At 59.3% G+C, this 16,278-nt stretch overlaps 9 protein-coding genes across 9 annotated transcripts; 1 reads left to right on the top strand and 8 right to left on the bottom strand.

The window, feature by feature from the left end:
* Window positions 1–22: 22 nt before the first annotated feature.
* Window positions 23–1,391, bottom strand: SDRG_10291 (hypothetical protein; the record flags this gene model as incomplete). The annotated part of the gene is made up of 2 exons (XM_008616275.1): window positions 131–1,391; window positions 23–74 (listed from the first exon to the last, which is right to left on the bottom strand). The coding sequence occupies exons 1-2, from the start codon at window positions 1,273–1,275 to the stop codon at window positions 23–25; spliced, it is 1,197 nt and encodes a 398-aa protein (XP_008614497.1). The 5' UTR covers window positions 1,276–1,391.
* Window positions 1,392–1,968: 577 nt separating this feature from the next.
* Window positions 1,969–2,497, bottom strand: SDRG_10290 (hypothetical protein). The gene is made up of 3 exons (XM_008616274.1): window positions 2,365–2,497; window positions 2,197–2,318; window positions 1,969–2,149 (listed from the first exon to the last, which is right to left on the bottom strand). The coding sequence occupies exons 1-3, from the start codon at window positions 2,465–2,467 to the stop codon at window positions 2,045–2,047; spliced, it is 330 nt and encodes a 109-aa protein (XP_008614496.1). The 5' UTR covers window positions 2,468–2,497; the 3' UTR covers window positions 1,969–2,044.
* A 169-nt stretch (window positions 2,498–2,666) lies between these two features.
* SDRG_10289 (hypothetical protein) lies at window positions 2,667–5,081 on the bottom strand. The gene is made up of 2 exons (XM_008616273.1): window positions 4,684–5,081; window positions 2,667–4,635 (listed from the first exon to the last, which is right to left on the bottom strand). Exons 1-2 carry the CDS (start codon window positions 5,029–5,031, stop codon window positions 2,707–2,709), a joined length of 2,277 nt encoding a protein of 758 aa, XP_008614495.1. The 5' UTR covers window positions 5,032–5,081; the 3' UTR covers window positions 2,667–2,706.
* A 592-nt stretch (window positions 5,082–5,673) lies between these two features.
* On the bottom strand, window positions 5,674–7,431 carry SDRG_10288 (hypothetical protein; the record flags this gene model as incomplete). The annotated part of the gene is made up of 4 exons (XM_008616272.1): window positions 5,674–6,952; window positions 7,011–7,210; window positions 7,261–7,364; window positions 7,414–7,431. The coding sequence occupies 4 exons, from the start codon at window positions 7,429–7,431 to the stop codon at window positions 5,763–5,765; spliced, it is 1,512 nt and encodes a 503-aa protein (XP_008614494.1). The 3' UTR covers window positions 5,674–5,762.
* Window positions 7,432–7,890: 459 nt separating this feature from the next.
* Window positions 7,891–10,809, bottom strand: SDRG_10287 (hypothetical protein; the record flags this gene model as incomplete). The annotated part of the gene is made up of 10 exons (XM_008616271.1): window positions 10,692–10,809; window positions 10,281–10,646; window positions 10,152–10,239; window positions 9,593–10,105; window positions 9,298–9,542; window positions 8,905–9,254; window positions 8,748–8,857; window positions 8,555–8,701; window positions 8,404–8,509; window positions 7,891–8,354 (listed from the first exon to the last, which is right to left on the bottom strand). The coding sequence occupies exons 3-10, from the start codon at window positions 10,224–10,226 to the stop codon at window positions 7,891–7,893; spliced, it is 2,010 nt and encodes a 669-aa protein (XP_008614493.1). The 5' UTR covers window positions 10,227–10,239; window positions 10,281–10,646; window positions 10,692–10,809.
* Window positions 10,810–11,191: 382 nt separating this feature from the next.
* SDRG_10286 (hypothetical protein) lies at window positions 11,192–12,545 on the bottom strand (the record flags this gene model as incomplete). Its single annotated transcript, XM_008616270.1, has 5 exons — window positions 11,192–11,767; window positions 11,817–11,912; window positions 11,957–12,121; window positions 12,170–12,436; window positions 12,483–12,545. The coding sequence occupies 5 exons, from the start codon at window positions 12,543–12,545 to the stop codon at window positions 11,192–11,194; spliced, it is 1,167 nt and encodes a 388-aa protein (XP_008614492.1).
* A 191-nt stretch (window positions 12,546–12,736) lies between these two features.
* SDRG_10285 (hypothetical protein) lies at window positions 12,737–13,840 on the bottom strand (the record flags this gene model as incomplete). Its single annotated transcript, XM_008616269.1, has 5 exons — window positions 12,737–13,024; window positions 13,075–13,200; window positions 13,251–13,370; window positions 13,412–13,500; window positions 13,552–13,840. The coding sequence occupies 5 exons, from the start codon at window positions 13,838–13,840 to the stop codon at window positions 12,737–12,739; spliced, it is 912 nt and encodes a 303-aa protein (XP_008614491.1).
* Window positions 13,841–14,296: 456 nt separating this feature from the next.
* SDRG_10284 (hypothetical protein) lies at window positions 14,297–15,417 on the top strand. Its single transcript, XM_008616268.1, has 4 exons — window positions 14,297–14,948; window positions 14,995–15,080; window positions 15,127–15,248; window positions 15,293–15,417. The coding sequence occupies exons 1-4, from the start codon at window positions 14,345–14,347 to the stop codon at window positions 15,360–15,362; spliced, it is 882 nt and encodes a 293-aa protein (XP_008614490.1). The 5' UTR covers window positions 14,297–14,344; the 3' UTR covers window positions 15,363–15,417.
* Window positions 15,418–15,424: 7 nt separating this feature from the next.
* On the bottom strand, window positions 15,425–16,233 carry SDRG_10283 (hypothetical protein; the record flags this gene model as incomplete). Its single annotated transcript, XM_008616267.1, has 2 exons — window positions 15,425–16,086; window positions 16,131–16,233. The coding sequence occupies 2 exons, from the start codon at window positions 16,231–16,233 to the stop codon at window positions 15,425–15,427; spliced, it is 765 nt and encodes a 254-aa protein (XP_008614489.1).
* Between the last annotated feature and the right edge of the window lie 45 nt (window positions 16,234–16,278).

Raw genomic sequence — 16,278 nt, 5'->3', positions numbered from 1 at the left:
GTACCAATGGTCTTGCTTTTCCTCAATGTCGCCAAGCGGAAAGATGTTGGCGTCGACGACGCCGATGCCTCGGCCTTCCATCGCAGCCTCTTCGCTCTCGAGGATCACGTCAAAGCGACCGCCATTGTACCCGTCAAAGCGCGCCGTGAGGTTGCGAAAGTACGCCACGAACGCGTCCGTCCGTAGCCGGTTGCCGTCCGATGTAAAGTAGTTGGCCCGCAGGTCGTTGCCGTCGACGCCCTCGGTGCGCGACGCATCTCGGAGCCCGATGCTCTTGATGTCGCCATTGGTAGCGTACGGGTACCGGTAGAAGAAGACGACGGCTTCGAGACCGTACGCGGCCTTTTGCAGCACCCACGAGTTGTCGTCTTGGCGCGACCCCGTCGCTTGGCGCTCGCGCACGTACGCTTCCAAACACGCGTAATCCCGGCAGAGACGGACGCCGGCCGAGCTCGTCGTGCACACGTTTGGCTTGATCACAAACGGAAACGATCGCGGTGTTGCAGCGTGCCACGTTGCGAGGTCGTCCAGTGACGCGATGCGCGTCGCGTCCAGCGAGCCGTCGCGACCGAGGTACCGCAGTGCGTCGTACTTGGACACTTCGTTGGTCGCGAGCCAGAACGGGTTCATCGAGAGCACGACCAAAACGCCAAAGAGCGCGAGACAAATCGCACTCGCAATCGCAAGCAACGTACCGTGGACGACCGGCGCGAGGACCAGAAGCTGCCGCTGGTGCCCGACGCTAACCGCCGCCGCGCCAAGCACGCAGGCCATCCACGGAGCCATGGTCGATGCGACCACCAGCAAGACGAGCCAAGAGAGCACGACGAGCATCGTCCCGGGCACGAGCGCCAGCAAGATCACGTCGCACACACCGAGGATCGCGAGCGTGGCGAGCGCCATACAGAGAAGACCTGGCCACGGCCACAAAAGCGCGAGAACGACGTACGTCACAGCGACTGCCGGTCGTCCGCCGTAGACGCGGGCAGAGACGTAGCGGTGGCCGACACACGCCGACGCAGTCAAGGCGAGGTAGACACAGAGGTGGAGAAAGAAGGAGGTGGCGTCGAGGAGCGCGCACGTGAGGAGGACGGCGGCGAGGCTGCCACCGACATAGACGCCGGACGAGGAGGACATGGTATGGGTCGCACGGAGGGTGTCTTTTGTGAGACGCGGGTGGATCGTCGGGAGGTCCAGCGCGATCTCAAAGGCAGAAGTCGCTTGGCTACTCGGAGGCGACCGTGAAGTGCGTTGTTGAACAGAGTTGGTGTGCATGAAACAAGGTGACTTGGAGAATGAGCGCTGGGTTCTCGTGTGAAACCTCGAGGGTTTTGTCGTCTTGGGCTGCCAGAGTCGTGTACATTCCTGTCCAACACCAGACTAGGCGGACACCCGTGCATGTCCGCCGCATGGTAGACCGACTGGAGACCTGTACGCGACCGATGCTATGGACCCTGTGCTAGGCGATACCGATCTCGGGTGCAATGGAAGCTCACTGGACGAGGTTAAATCGACCACCGCGGAAGGCTCATGCAGGCTTGGGGCTCTCCTAAGGCTGGAGAACGATGCTCACACTGACGAGCCTGGCCTGGTATGGACGACCCCGTTGGTCCTGGATCTTTTTACCATCATTCTTTTGTGTTGTCCACGACAAGCATTCCTTCATGACGACAAGGTGACCATGCCGAGGTCGCCAACGCTTGTTTTGGCCTCGCTTTTGCCAGCTCAAGCTCCTTTTTCAGGCCCTCCATGGATCACCTGCGCCGCCAGCCACGGGCCACGTGGCTGCAGCCGAGTGCGCTTGACTCGATCGCTGGCAAGCGCTGATGGCATGTTCCTTGTGTCGCTCGGAGATATGCTGGCATGTCTACTAGCGGGAGCAACCAAGGGCGCGCCTCTCACCTTGCACCGTTAGCTGCATGGTACACCGCTAGACGCACGTTGGCGCTCGATGAGACAAGACACTGATGTTCGCTGCGCTCGAAGCAAGGTCGTTGTTATAAAGCAGAGCAGCAGCGGCAGAAACAACAGCATTGAATAGCATCTAGTTTTGGCTGGCGTGTCGCTTGGGCTTCTTGAGCCCTTGCATCTTGGCCTTCATGACCTTGGCGAGCTCGGCCTGGAATGCAGCATGGGTCGCTGGCGGCACCTACATGACTGCCATCAGAGGCCGCGAGAGGCGCGCAGCTTGCGTACGACGGTCGAAAGCTTGGCCTTGTGCTTGTTGTTGCCGTTCTTGTAGGCGCGAACGAGGTAGACGTTAGGGCCCGCGGCGACTGCGTCGGCCCGCACCAGCTTGCCGACCTTGGCGGACGCGACTGCGGAAGGTCCATGAGCCATGGGGACGGAAGGTCGTCATCGTACCGCTCTTGGTCCGGATCGTCACGGCGCCGCTGCCGCCGGGAAGCGACGTCTGGAAGAGACTGGCGAGCTGGGGCAGAAAGTCCGCCGACGACACGAGTACCATTCTAATTGCACACTGGCGTCCTCCCAAACTACATATCCAAACTCAAAAATAAAAAGAAAGAGGTTTTCCCAAAGTTCAACAGACAACCTGTGCACACGCCACGTGGACGTGTCGTGCCTGACAGTCAATCTCGATGGTCTCTATCCTGTCATTTTGGATACTATAATACTGTCATTTTGGATAGTATAATACAGCCACATTGGATAATCTAAATTCATTTCATCATTTATTCACTGCGCCTACATGTCTTGGACGACACGCTTGGGGTACACACGCTTGTAGAGGTTGAGGCACACCGTGTCGTGCTGCTTGATGGGCTTGTTGAAGACGGCCTTGAAGTCGCCGTGCGTACCGAGCGACTCGGAAATGTGCCCCGTCATGCCGTGCTTGGTCGTGAGCTCGACAGGCTTGAACCACCGGACGTCCTCGGGCGAGTGGAACATGTAGCGCACGACAGCCTTGCGCTTCTTGACGCGGACCGGCGTGCCCGCAATGACAACGCGCTTCAAGATGATACGGTCCGGGTCGACGTTGAGGAGCGTGCCCGAGCCCACGAGCGCGTTGCTATGGAACGCGAGCACGGACGCCGGCTGGAACGTCGCGGGCCCATAGACCGTCGCGACCGTCCAGCCCGCGCTCGGCATGAAGCGCTGGAACTTGTGCTTGTCGCTCTTGTTGTTCTCATCCGAGAAGATCGGACGGCCCTCAAAGCGCCGGAAGCCGCAGTGGAACATCATCGGGTCCTTCGACTTGACCGAGATGTCGCCCGACGCCCGCTGCAGCGTAAAGTTGAGGACGGACATGCGGTTCTCGTGGCGCAAGAGCGAGCTCAGCACACACGGGCGGTTCACCTGCATGCGCGCGGCCATCTTGGCCACTGGCACGTTCTTGAGGACGAGCGTCACCAGCGCGCCCGTCGCAATGTACTCGCCCACGAGGACCGGCGCCGCGTCATCTTCCGAGGTCTTGATAGCGTCCTTCCAGAGCGCCTCGGCCTCCTTGCCTTGGTCGAGCACGCGCTTTTGCGTGTAGTGGAACGACTCAAACTGAAAGAGGCGCGCGTAATCCATCGGCAGCGACTCCTTGGCGTCCCACGGGCTCGTGCGGAAGCTCTTCATACCGCGGTACCGGGCAAACCGGTCCTTCCCGAGCGTCTCGGCGGGGATGTCCATCTCATCCGGGAACGCTTCGTGCTCGGCCTGGAGCTTGGCCTTCTCGTTGGTGCGGAACTCCATGTCTTCGTCTTCGTCGACCATCGACATGTCGTCGTCATCGTCGTCGTTCAACGCCTTGTCCTTGGGCGCGTCACCGCCAACCTTGCAAAAGCTCTGGTCCGGCAGCTCATTGTCCGACGCGTCATCGTCTTCCTCGTCCATGTTGAGGTCGCCGTCCGCATCTTCGGCGTCGTCGACTTGCCACGCCGCTTGGTAGCTGCTCATGCCGGCAACGTCGACTTCCTTGCGCGTGCTCGCGGCTTCCTTGAGCTCCTCTTCGGTCGGCCACGTTTGCTCGGCGGCAAACGTGTCGACCTCGGCTTCGTACTGCAGATCTTCCTGCTTGGACGGGTCGGCGCGGGCGAGGAGCGTGTTCGGGTCGTCGCCCTTGACCACATGGCTCAGCTGGTACGTGCCAATGTCGGTGAGGTGGATGAGCTGGTTGGCCGAGAGCGGCTTGCCGCGGAGGTACCCCGTCACGTGGAGCGACCCGGCCATCTCCGACTCTTGGTTGAAGACAACGTTGGTCGCGTGCATGTAGCTGCGGATCTCGCGCCAGTGAAGCACCTTGGGCTGGACCGTCAGGACCGCGCGCATAACCTGCACGTTGTTGTTGCCGACAGCCACCTTGATCGCGTCGCCAAACTCCGTGTTGAAGAAGCGCTGGCCAAACTTGCGGCAGTCGGCTTCGACCTTGGGCGCGTGGACTTCCGAGCCCTGGACGATCCCGACCGCCGCGACGAGGCCTTGCGCGCGGATGGCCGAGAGCAACACATCGCCGTCCGCACCCACCGCCGCGTCCGGACCGTTGTACATGGGCAGCACAAACACCATGATGTCGGCGACCTTGGCCATGTCCAGGATGCCGAGGACGTCGTGGCCGCACTCGATGATCGAGAGGTGCTGCTTCTGGTTGGCAAACGTCGCGTGCGTGAAGCGGCCAAGCATGCGCGCCTACAATCAAGAGGCTATAAGACCACTAAGATGCATAAAGCGACCTACGTCTTCCGAGTACGTGACGTTGGAGGCGGTCTCAATGATCGACGCGCGGACCGCGTCGAGGTTGGCCGACGGACCGAGCGGTACGAGCGCGACGACCTTAGGCGGACCGTTGAGCGCGCCAAGGCGGTGGCGCATCGAGACGTCGTCGGCCTTCATCTGCTTCCACTGCTTGGCCTTCTGGAGGCGCTGCGCCTTGGAGCCCGTGAGGAGGAGCTTTCCGGCCTTGCCGATCACGCGCTCGACCTTGCCGCCGCTCTTCTTGGCGAGCAGCGTCTTGGTGTCATGCTTCCCGACCTTGTGCTTCTTGTTCTTCTGCTTGAGCGGCCCCGACCGATGGTGGTGGCTCATCTTGCGACGCGGTGAAATCGGAAAGTTCGGTTACCCAACTTGATTGGCGCCAGGCACGTCCTACCAGTCAATGGTTTCGGACTTGTCCTTCCGGAAAACGCGTGAAATTCGGACTTTGCTCCCTCCCGGTAGGTGACCCGACCAGGGCAGGAAGTGTCGCCAGCTCTAACGCAAGCGCCTGCAGTACGTCAGCAACGTGCGTGCATGCGGTGCGCGCGCATGACGAGTGCCTACAGGTATAGCATCGCTCCATGACGCGCCTCGGACATTTTTTTTGAGTTTGGCCACCGCGATCAAGCCCATCAGGTCGGCTTGGATCACCAAGTTGAAGCGCTTGAGATGACCTTTAGCATCCATAATGGCTTGTCGAGCGACTTGAACAACCTCTGAGCACCAGTTACCACATTTCTTCCACAAGTAGAGACTAAAAGGAGGCTGGACTAATGCTGCATTGGCGCGCTTAGCGACGCCGAGATGACGTCTTCGTCCCTAGTGAGTACAATGTACATTGGTGGGTCGTGGACAGGGTCAAGGCGTCACTTGCACGTCGATGTACCGCGGCCTTGTAGCTCCAGGAGTCTTTGCGATGGTTTGTCGCGCGATCTACCTGTTGTTGGTCTTTTCTAACCAACCGAGAAAGGGTTCACGAACAAGATGACAACTTGCATGGCAACACTTAGAAACTATTCCCTACACTACTATTCCCTACACTACTATTGTATGATATATCGTCATGCAGCGACGAGGTTCGACTCCCAAAAGTAGAGCAACGCACGCTCCTTGAGTTTCTCCAAGTCGCCGCCAAACGCGTCCAAGCGGAAGAGCGCCGGGCTCAGTTCAAAGAGGGCGTGGTGCGTGCTCATTTCGAGGCGATCGACGTCCGCACGCGTCAAGCTCGGGACAGACGCGAGCGGGCAAAACACCATGCTTGTCGTCGTTGTCGTCACCGCTTGGTAAAACCCGACAAGGCTAAACGCGCTGTCGAACGCGGGAAAGCCGACGCAAGCACCCGCGCTGAGCACCGCAAGCTGCGCCACAATACAAAACACGTGCTCTTCGTACGTCACGATAAGCGACGGCGACCGTGTCTCGGTCGGCGGCTCGGTAGCTGGCTGCAGCTGCTGCAACAGCGCTTCATAGTCGTACACGGTCTCGGTCGCGTACGTCAAGAGGGCGTTGGCAATGACGCAGTGGGGCGCGTGGTGCTGCGAGCTGTACGTGAGCATGTCCTTGTAGCGCCAGCACGCCGGGCATCGGTACAGCGGCCGGCGGTAGTCGAGCGACCCGTCGACATGCGTTTCGTAGCCAACTTGTTGCCACTCGAGCGCTTCAAAGCCCTTGAGCACCGATCGCGTCCATTGCAGAACGCGCGACAAGCTCGGTGGTATCACGCGCTCGTCCCGGCAGTGCCGTTTCCGGGGCGGCGACTCGGTCGAGGACGCACAGCTGTCCTCAGCCGAAACCAAGTCGGCGATCGTCGCCTCGCTAGTCTGTTGTGCCGGGCGCTTGTTGCGCTTGGACCGAACTGTGATGGCCGACGTGATATCAGGCGCGACGTCGGTGCTTTCGGTGGGCTCGATCTTGAGCCGGAACGGCTGACTCTGGTGGTTCCGACTCACGTCTTCGATGCGGACGCGGAGAAGGGCGCGGCCGTGGACGTCAATGCCGCGCTCTGACTCGGGCGAGACCTTGAGGATGTCTTGCTTGAAGACAACGACGCCGCTCTCGTAGAGCAACGTCATTGTGAGCGGGAGCGGGCGGTTCTTGACGCGCGCGCCAGTGTGATCGACCAGGTGCACGGCGATCTCGAGGCACTTGTCGCGACTGCCTTCGTCCTTGTACCATACGTCGGGCAGCGCGTCTTGCACGACGAGGTGGTGCTGGACGACGGTCATCGCAGAAGTGAACACGGGCGCGATGCCTAGCACGAGAAGAAAAGTATGATCCATGTGTGACACGGCAGTGTGTATCAGTGTTACCTGAATCGGCGGGCGTGATCTCGAGCTGGAACGGCTGGCTTTGGTGTGCCGCCGACGACGTGTGCACCGTCATGCGCAGCTTGCAGATGCCCGAGCCGTCGACGACCGCCGGCGTCGACGCATCCACGACAATAAGATCTTGGTCGTTCTCGAGCGGCTTCTCGCCCGCCAGTAGGCGTAGTTGCAGCGGCACTTGAAGCCTATGTGCCGTATCAGCCAATCTCGTCGGGGGGAGATCGGCAAGAAGTACCCTGTCTTGAGGTCGCCGGCTTCATCGACCATGTACACGGTGATGTCAAATGGCTCGCCAACGAAAGGAAACGCCGGTGGCTGTGGCTCGACCTTGAGGCGCAGCTACGATGAAGCGTGAGCCATGCCCTCGATCGCACCAAGGCAAAGATACCTTTTCAAGATCCGCCATCTGTGGGGCTTGAAGTAAAAACGTTCCTGGCACATTCCACTGCCGACGATCGCTCGTGTGCGGATTCGATTGTGGGGACCCTCTCTCTATATAAATTACGTGGAACTGGGTTGAAACCTACACTGCGTCAAATTAGGTCACAGGCGAATACGGCACGGCGCGCTGAAGAACAGCGCGCGACCGTTGCGCGAAACGTCTTTGGCAGTTTCGGATCCTTAATTTTGGTTTTGCAACGTTCCGAGAAACCCCCGTGGTGCTAGTCACGTACGTGGCAGCGTCCAGTGAAAGAACGACGCAAGGATCTCAGTAGCGTGGGCACGCATGACAAGGGTGATGTTGTCACCTATGCTTTTGCATACGGCGGCGCTTCCGTATCAAGAGAGCCGCAATTTTTGTATCGACTACATGCTCGACAAGGCCTTCCAGTTGCCTCCTTTTGGGAATAATGTACTACTAGTACTACTCGTCGTCGTCGCTGATCTCTATGACTTCCGGTATGCGTTTGGCAGTGACGCCAAGGATCGGCGCGGACGGTGGCCGCTTGTTGGCGGCGGTGGAACTGGGTTTACGAGGTCGCTTGGTTGCAGGTGGTCGCGTCGCTGGCTTCTTGGCTTGCGACTTGGTCTTCTTCTCATTCGGCTCGTGCACAAAACACACTTTGGCCACAATGTCCGCTTGTCGAAACCTATCGAGCCAGACGAGCTGCGTATCGGAGAGCGCGTCGCGCGGACCCTTGACCTCGACCAGCTGCACTTGGCTTGCTTCCAGCAGCGCCAAAGGTAGTCCTTCGTCCACCTCTTCCGTCGTCGTCGTCTCGGTGGCCTCGCGCCGATCGATATAGCGTTGCAGGTCGGCGTAGCCACCCTCTGTCGGTACGCGCACGAGAATGAGGTCGGGCATCCCGCTCGAGTCGCACGCGGTCACTAGCGTGCCAACTTCTTGATACCAACGCAAGGCGGAAAAGGCATGTACCCCAGAGACGAAGCAACCGCGACAAGCTAGAGCCACCGAGGCCGGCGGCCAGCAGTTGTAAGTAGCCCCTCGACGAACTCCACGACATGCCATAGCCATTTTGACCCTATACATAATGGGTCTCTGCAAGACAGTGCATCGAGAGACGTACCTCGTAGATGTCGTACTGCTGACCAATGTGCGTCGTCAGGTCCGAGGTTGTCATGGCCGCAAGCGCCGACAAGGTCGCGTCGATCGCATCGGCGCGGGCGGCACAAAAGTGGGCTGCGTACCGAATATCCAAATCGAGCGGTCGATCCTACTCGCAAATTAGAAATCGTGTCCTGTATATACGATGAAATTACCTGATAGGGCGTTTGAAAGACGTGCGGCTGCGGCATAAAGATGACGTCCCAGAGCAAAAGACCAAAGAGCATGCGCATCTCGGCGCCTTCGCGGTGGCTGCCATACCATCCTACGATCCAGTGTCTCACTACCATAAGATGCCATAAGATTGCATACCGTTTTGGTTGTAGTGCTGCAACACGAGCTCCTCGACCGAGACGCCCGCGTCGTCATAGCCAATAAAGCGTGACTTTTCGCCCGTCGCTCGGTTCAGCGGCCGGCCTTCGATCGCTTCCGATACGTAGCTTCCGAGTTCGTTCTTCTTGCACCCGTCCTCATCGTCGTTTTGGTCGAGCACGCCATCGGGGCTTGGTTTGCGGAGCCGGAGGAGCTTGCGCCGAAGCACGAGGCGGTCGCAGTCGCGCACGTCGGCGTCGGCCAAGCCTTGGTCGCAGATCGTCAACGCTTCGTTGGGCTGTTTGAGATGCATGTGCAAGTTGACCGCGAGCCGAACGTACCACGAACCACTGCAACAAAACTACATTCTTGGGAAGTCCATGAGGAACTTACCGCTTGTAGCCGATACGGCGGGCGGCGAGCGCTTCTTGGAGCAAGACGACGGCCTTGTCGTGCTGCCCGAGTTTCTCGTAGATGGATATTGCGCTATCCAGTGCTTTCACGAGCTGGTAGCCGCCATCAAAGTGCGCAAAGAACGGAGGGCGTGCCACGTCATTCTCTTGCGCTGGGTAGGCCCGCAAGGCATGGCGCACCTCGAGCACGAGCACATCCAAGTCGGCGAACGTTCGCAGAAACGTCTATGGCCCATGCAAACTTCAGACGCGCATGCATTCCAAAGACGACGTACGTCGACGGAGCGGTGACACGCCAGCTTCCACGTTACGTCATCACGCGGTGGTTGCGCCTGAAAGACGAGCAGCGACGGTGGGCTGTGGTCGAGCCACTCGATCGAGAGTGACGGCTCGCGCGTCAGCACGTTGCTTTGCACCGGAATGCACTCGCCGATCGAGTACATGGCTTGGCGCAGTCGCCGGCTGCACTCGTAGAGCACAAGCGCGTGGAGTGACGGAAACATACCGGCGCTGGGCGTGCAGGCATACGCCGGCGCCATCAACCGGTTGAACGTCTGGAGCAAGCCGGGCCACACCACGGGCTCGTTCGTGAAGAAGAGAGTGCGCCAGTCGTCCCACGTCGGCGTCTTGGGCGGCGCGCGCGTTGGCATCGTAAAGGAGGCGGTGAGGTACGCGAGGTGGTGCATGCGGCGAAACGCATTACGACTCTCGGGTGCGATCTGCAGTAGGAAGAGGTCGTCTTTTGACTTCTGTTCGCACGTGGCAGTATCGTACAGCACGCGTTGCACCTACGCAGATCTACGCTGCCGGTGGGTTGCAATGCATCGCATGTACCTTGGCGGCCAGGGGCAGGAACGACCCGTCGAGACGACGTTGGGTGCTCACATGCGTCCGCAGTCGCTCGAGCATATCGCCCTACTCGCTTTGCAGACGTATGCTACGTTGAGGAGTATGGTCGAATACCTTGGTTTTGCCCTTGGTCGACGCGCCTACCGCCTGCAGAATGAGCGCGACTTCGGGTTGCGGACAGGCGCGTGCGATCGCGGACAGCACGGACGCATACTCCTTTGTGTCGTGGTTGAGACCAGCAATGAAGCCCGCGGCGTGCAAGGCGCTTAAAGCGCGCTGCAGCGGCGGCGTGCCCGAGGCGTCGACAGTCCACGGGATGCGCGTCGACGTCAAGTACTGCTCCAGCGATGTTGACCGGAACCACGGGCCCTTGCGCTGAAAGAGGCGCGCGTACAGGGCTTGTGCAGGCTCGGTGAGCGCCAGAAAATCGTCGACCATGGCTTGCTCGGCCGGCGCCAGGAGCGCCCAGAACGTGGCCTTCTACGTCGCGCAGTTAGCCGCCTCCGTTCTCGCTGTTGCACATACCATCTTGGTCAGGACACTGCAAAAGTGCTGCATATACGCGTCGCTGTCGTCGGTCGCGAGCTCGACGTCGTCAGCGTGCTCCAGCAGCGTGTCGTCGTCGGCCATCGTGCGACCCAAACTCAAACGGCAATCTGGATCTTGACCTCAAACCAAGTTGCGTGGCGAACGTAAATAGTGTATTGAACATGTTCGTGCCGCTTAAAGTGAGCGATTGTATTGCTTGTCTTCCAGTGTAGCGACACACCACGTAGTTAGTATGTCGCGTGTGCACCGAACTCGCCGTTTGCGGCACGCACTACATCAATAGCCAACAACTACGAGCGGTCGACGTTGTTGGGAAACACTATATTTGTCCTCCTCGAAATAGTGTACTTTGAAAATTGGCGCCAGCAGCCCCACGCAGGGTCCTCCCGCCATGCGCGTCGTAATTGTCATGGGATCACCAGACGAACATTAGGTGCGTCCAAGCAAGAGGCGGTACGAAGCTCACTTAGACTGGCTTAAAACTGGTGGATTTGGCCCGCGCTGTAGCCCATGCTGAGGAGGGTATCGTGCACGACTTCGTCAAACTTGGGCGGACCGCAATGCAAGATGAAGAGCCCGTCCGTGCTAGGTGCTGGCACATGCTGCGCGATGAGGTGCGCGTCCAGTCGCCCGACAAGGCACGGTTCGACGTCGTCGTGACCTGTTGCCGACGCTTCACTGAGCACATTGAACCAGCGAAAGCGACCGGGAAACATGTTGTGGAGAGGCCCGAGCGAGCTCTTGGCGATGACGTACTCGGCCGACTTGTTGCAGTTGAGCAGCGACAGCGTCGTCGAGTCCGTAGTCGCACCTTGCATAATGGCGCGGATGAGCTGGAGCATCGGCGTGATGCCACTCCCGCCCGCGATCATCGCAATGTGCTTGACGTGCGGATGCTCAACGGACGATAGCGTGATTTTTCCAACACCCGTGTAGCCGAACGCTCCTTGGGGCCCGATGCAGTCGACGGTCGCACCAATCGGAAGCGTCGCGAGGTGGCGCGTCACGATGCCATCCGGGTACACCTTGATCAAAATGTCCACCGTGTGCTTCTACGGTCATTGATGACGAGATCGGTGGGGTGTACGTGGCGTGACAGACCTGGTCAAGCGGGGACACGGGCGTGTACGCGCGCTCGTAGGGCTTGCCGTTGATGACGACGCGCATGCGCAAGTGCTGCCCGGGCATCACGAGGCCCTACACACAGAGAATAGAAACGAGAGGCAACCGACAAGCCGCACCAGTGTCTTGCCTTTGGGCAGCTCGAATTGGACGAGCTTGGTCATGGCCGCGACATCGCGCACGGCCACGAGCTTGAACGGTCGCCAGTCGACCGTGCTGAGCGCCACGTTGGACGTGGCCGTGGCCGGCACGGGCCCTTCGGCCACTGTGCCCAAGTAGCATTTCTAAGCGTCTTTGAGCGCTGAACGAGAAGAGGAGCGAGACTGCTGTACCTCGAGCATGCCATGGCCATTGACCCACGCATGGCTCTCGTTGAACATGGTCGTGCAGTCGCCGCCCGCGCAGAGAAGGAGCTTCTGGATCCCACCGGGATGGTACTTCATGTACGGCGTAAAGTTGTACACCTTGCCGTCGAGGATGCTCCAGCAGTCGTGCTCCGTGTTGTGGAGCGCGACCTCCTCGCGCGGGATGTTGCGCCGGGGCGGCTGCCCGTTCAAGCCCGCGAGGTCCCGCGATCGCTGCGTCAGCATCATCCAGTGCTATCCATCCAGCATCAGCGATGGCCTTCATGAGATGGACGCGTACGATCTGGCTAAAGCCCGGCTCGAGCCGAACCTTGCCTTCGCGATTGCTCGTTCGGTCGCCCATGGCAATATGGCAGACACCGGATACGCCACGAACGTCCGGATAAATGGGGTCATCTTATGTAATGCTCGGTTTGTTACAAAGCAATAAGACCTTGACGGCAACTGGAACTCGACAGCCTCGCAAAGGTACAGCTATAGGACCACATTCCGACTAGCCGTCGATGACGACGACGTTGGCGTGCATACGGTTGCTTAGCGCAAGTAGGTTCGGCTGAGCTTTTGCCAAATGTACTGTACGGTCTTGACGCCACCGGCCGTGAGGATGCCCTTGATGCTCTGCGTCCGGCTCGACGTGCGAACGATGCTACTGACGGCTTGCTTGACCTTCTTTCCGTTCAGCGACGCGATCGTCAGCGCCTTGTGCTTGGGCTTCATGCGCGACGTGACGTTTTCCGGAAGACTCGCCAACATGGCTTCGCGTGCCAACGGCGTCGTGTCCATCGTCCAACTCGTCGGTCCCTTCTGCAGATACGGCGACGTCTATCCCACGATACTCACCACAAGCAACCTACTGGAGCTTCGTAGCGTACCTGCAGCTTCTTGGCGTACACGGTCTGGAACCCTTCCAAGTTGCCGTGGACAATGTTGCGAACCTTCTTCGGGTTTTCGCCAAACGTCATGCGAAAGTCGCCCCAGTACGAGATGCCAGCGATTTTCTACCCGCGAGATCAGGATTCGATAGCATTAGCGTAGCGGTATCGAGCACCATGAAAAGCTCTTCTTCGGTAAACGTCTCGGGGAGCCCGAGCAACGCCAGGTGGAGTGCGTGCGAGAGGTTCGTGGACGACGCTGCATCGACCGATGGCACGGACGCGAGGATGTTGACCTAGCCAATGCTAACTTCAATGTGTGGGAATCGAGACCTACGGGCTTGTGCATGCGGCCGCTAAGGTACAAGTTGGACCACCCGGTGAGCTCGTTGCACAAGGTGCTGGTGCGCACGACGCCATACTTCACTACATGGACATGATCGTGAGAAGCGGACGAGCGCCTCGAAGTAGGTGTACTCAGTTGGTTCGTGCCCGGAATCTGCGCGAGCGTGTTGTAGTAGACACCAGCACCGAGCTCCTCTTGGATGTACGCGATGGCTTTGGGCCCAAACACCTTGAGCCCCGAGTAGTGCTCGGGATGGCGGGCGACTTGCTCCGCGTGCCATGCAACCGGGTCCTCCACCGCGAGGACGAGGTCAACCATCGAGCTCGAGCTGTCATGGCCCGACTGCTTGAAGACGCCCGAGCCGTAGCCCATGGCAAAGTCCACGGGCGGGAAGTGCGCCAAGAGCTGTGCCAGCGACATTTGCCTGCGCTTCAAGCCCGACACTGTCGATTGGAAATTGGGCACCGCACACTATTTCACATCACATATATTTAGTGTCTCAAGTCCAACGCAAACGGCTGCGTTCATGGGCATTCGCGCATGTCCTGCATGGTGTGTGTGGCGCTTCTTCACCTACAGTATCGCGCTCACACTACAGGCGAGCCCATTCGTCCAACGCCCAGGCATCCTCGACGTGTGCATCGAGGTCTCCAACGTACACTAAATACCGTTGATGGGGTTGCCTTTGCCGCGTCGCGCATGCGATTGGTCAAAAAACGCGGCCTTTCTCGACGAATCATGCGTCGTGGCTTTGCATATCTTTTGGGGTTTCTGCGCATCGCATACAAACATCAAGATATTGCGAACGCCCTGGTATTTTATTGTGCTTGTATACAACGTACAGGTGGTAAAAAACCGCGTCAATTAAATTGCGCTCGGGTCTGTGGGGCGATCATTCAAACAGTGGCGACGAGGAGCATTGCGATGGCGTCGGACCAAGCGATCGGGATGATGGACGGCGCGTACTTTGTCGGGCGCAAGGAGATCTTAGACTGGGTCAATGGTACCTGTGGGCTGGGCCTGACCAAGGTCGAGCAGACGTGCACGGGCGCGGTCGCGTGCCAGATCCTCGACGCCATCTACCCGGGGAAGGTGCCCATGTCCAAGGTCGATTGGAGCGCCAACAAGGACTACGAGTACATCAACAACTACAAGATCCTGCAAAAAGTGTTTACGAACCTCAAGATTGACCGGCACATTGAAGTCGACAAGCTCATTCGCGGCAAGTACCAAGACAACCTCGAGTTCATGCAGTGGTACAAGCGCTTCTACGAGCTCAACGGCGGTGGCACCAACGACTATGACCCGATCGCGCAGCGTGAAAAGGGTAAAGGCGGCGCCGCGTACTCGACCAAGTTCAAGTTTACCGGCGGCGGCGGCGGCTCGTCGGCCTCGTCGACCACGTCGTCGCAGGCTGCGCCCGCGCCCAAGCGCCGCCCCGTGGCGTCCAGCACCAAGTCGAGCGCCAAGCCGCCAAGTGCACCGTCTTCGATCGAGAAGGAGCGCGCCATCTCGTCCAAGCGCCAAAGTACGCATCGACGGCGCTCGCAATGTTGGCGACTCATTCTACGTAGGCGAAGCGTCGAGCAATGCCGAGGTCGATGAGTTGACCAAGGAGAACGAAGCGCTCTCGGAAGCCAACGGTATTCTCCGCGGACAGGTAGACCTTGCATTGCCAGGTCGATCGACTCTAGATGGATTCGTAGATCGAAGGGCTCGAGAAGGAGCGGGACTTTTACTTTGGGAAGCTTCGTGACATTGAGCTGATGCTGCAAGAACTGGACGAGACCGAGCACACGGAGACTGTCAAGTCGATCTTCAACATTCTGTACACATATGCGATCTCGACGTCTCCTCATGCGTTCTCTGTAGGTACGCGGCGGAAGGCGACTTTGTCGCAGTCGAAGGCGAAGAGCAGGAAGACGACGAAATGATGGGCTAAGCCAGGGCGCCCCGAGGAACTGTGTAGCCATAACATGCAAACGACTCTAAAACGACTCTGGTTTACGAGAGGGACGGGTCCACGGGGACATGCGTCATGCCTTGTAGCTCCGATAGCTGTCGGCGGCAGTCGGCGTCGTTCGTCAAGGCGTCCGAGCCCATGAGGACCGCGTAGAACTCGGCGAGGTAGGCGGCGACTGTCGCGGCTGGCATGCCGACGCCACCATTGCCCGTCGGTTCGAGGAAGCGTTCAAAGACACCGAGATGCAACGTCCGGCACGGCGCCTTCTCTGGACTCAGTCGTGGCTGGACGTACGAGAAGGCGAGGAAGCGCGCACCAAGCGTCCCGAGGAGCGCCCGGCGGCGGGCCGGCACCATGATGTCGTCCTTCACGGCGTCGGTATTGGACTCGAGAAAGATCGCCGTGATGGTTTCGTGCTGGTGCTGGATAGCGTCGGCGTCCAGGAGCCGGAAAACCTCGTTGACCATGTGCCTGCCAAGGCCACGGCCGCGGGTGTCTCGAGCCGGGTGCGTCGAGATGTACGTGATGAGCCCGCAGTTGCTTTTCGGGTAGTACTCGCAGCAAAAGCCGCCCAGCACATCGGCAGGATCGTTTCCGGAGCTTGCCTCGTCAAAGAGAAGCACGCAATGCAAGAGGTACTCATGGTCGGCCTCGTGGTTGCCCGTCGCGAGCTGGTAGTGGAGCGTGTCCACGTCCTCAATCTCTACATGCAGGAGCTTTGAGCTGCGCCGGTCGACGTGCTTCTACCATCGGGGATGATGCCAAAGGCAGGCGCAAGAACTTGGTCGTAGAAGGCGTCGACAAGGACGCGGTCGTACGCGACTGCCAAGTCCCGGAACTGGACGCCCATCGCTGGCCGAATGACACCAGGTCTTGTTTTCCGGATATTATGTCA

Source organism: Saprolegnia diclina, assembly GCF_000281045.1.
Source record: "Saprolegnia diclina VS20 unplaced genomic scaffold supercont1.34, whole genome shotgun sequence".
NCBI lineage: Eukaryota > Oomycota > Saprolegniomycetes > Saprolegniales > Saprolegniaceae > Saprolegnia > Saprolegnia diclina.
This window is presented reverse-complemented; position numbering and strand designations above follow the sequence as displayed.

What these genes read in the sequence shown, in the direction of transcription:
- SDRG_10290 (XM_008616274.1), bottom strand. Translation starts at nt 2,467, where the DNA reads ATGGTACTCGTGTCGTCGGCGGACTTTCTGCCCCAGCTCGCCAGTCTC. An exon ending in GACGATCCGGACCAAGAGCG is followed by an intron (nt 2,319 to 2,364) that starts GTACGATGACGA and finishes GACCTTCCGCAG; the next exon opens with TCGCGTCCGCCAAGGTCGGC. An exon ending in AGGCCAAGCTTTCGACCGTC is followed by an intron (nt 2,150 to 2,196) that starts GTACGCAAGCTG and finishes GCAGTCATGTAG; the next exon opens with GTGCCGCCAGCGACCCATGC.
- SDRG_10289 (XM_008616273.1), bottom strand. Translation starts at nt 5,031, where the DNA reads ATGAGCCACCACCATCGGTCGGGGCCGCTCAAGCAGAAGAACAAGAAG. An exon ending in ACGTCACGTACTCGGAAGAC is followed by an intron (nt 4,636 to 4,683) that starts GTAGGTCGCTTT and finishes TCTTGATTGTAG; the next exon opens with GCGCGCATGCTTGGCCGCTT.
- SDRG_10284 (XM_008616268.1), top strand. Translation starts at nt 14,345, where the DNA reads ATGGCGTCGGACCAAGCGATCGGGATGATGGACGGCGCGTACTTTGTC. An exon ending in CATCTCGTCCAAGCGCCAAA is followed by an intron (nt 14,949 to 14,994) that starts GTACGCATCGAC and finishes CATTCTACGTAG; the next exon opens with GCGAAGCGTCGAGCAATGCC. An exon ending in ACGGTATTCTCCGCGGACAG is followed by an intron (nt 15,081 to 15,126) that starts GTAGACCTTGCA and finishes ATGGATTCGTAG; the next exon opens with ATCGAAGGGCTCGAGAAGGA.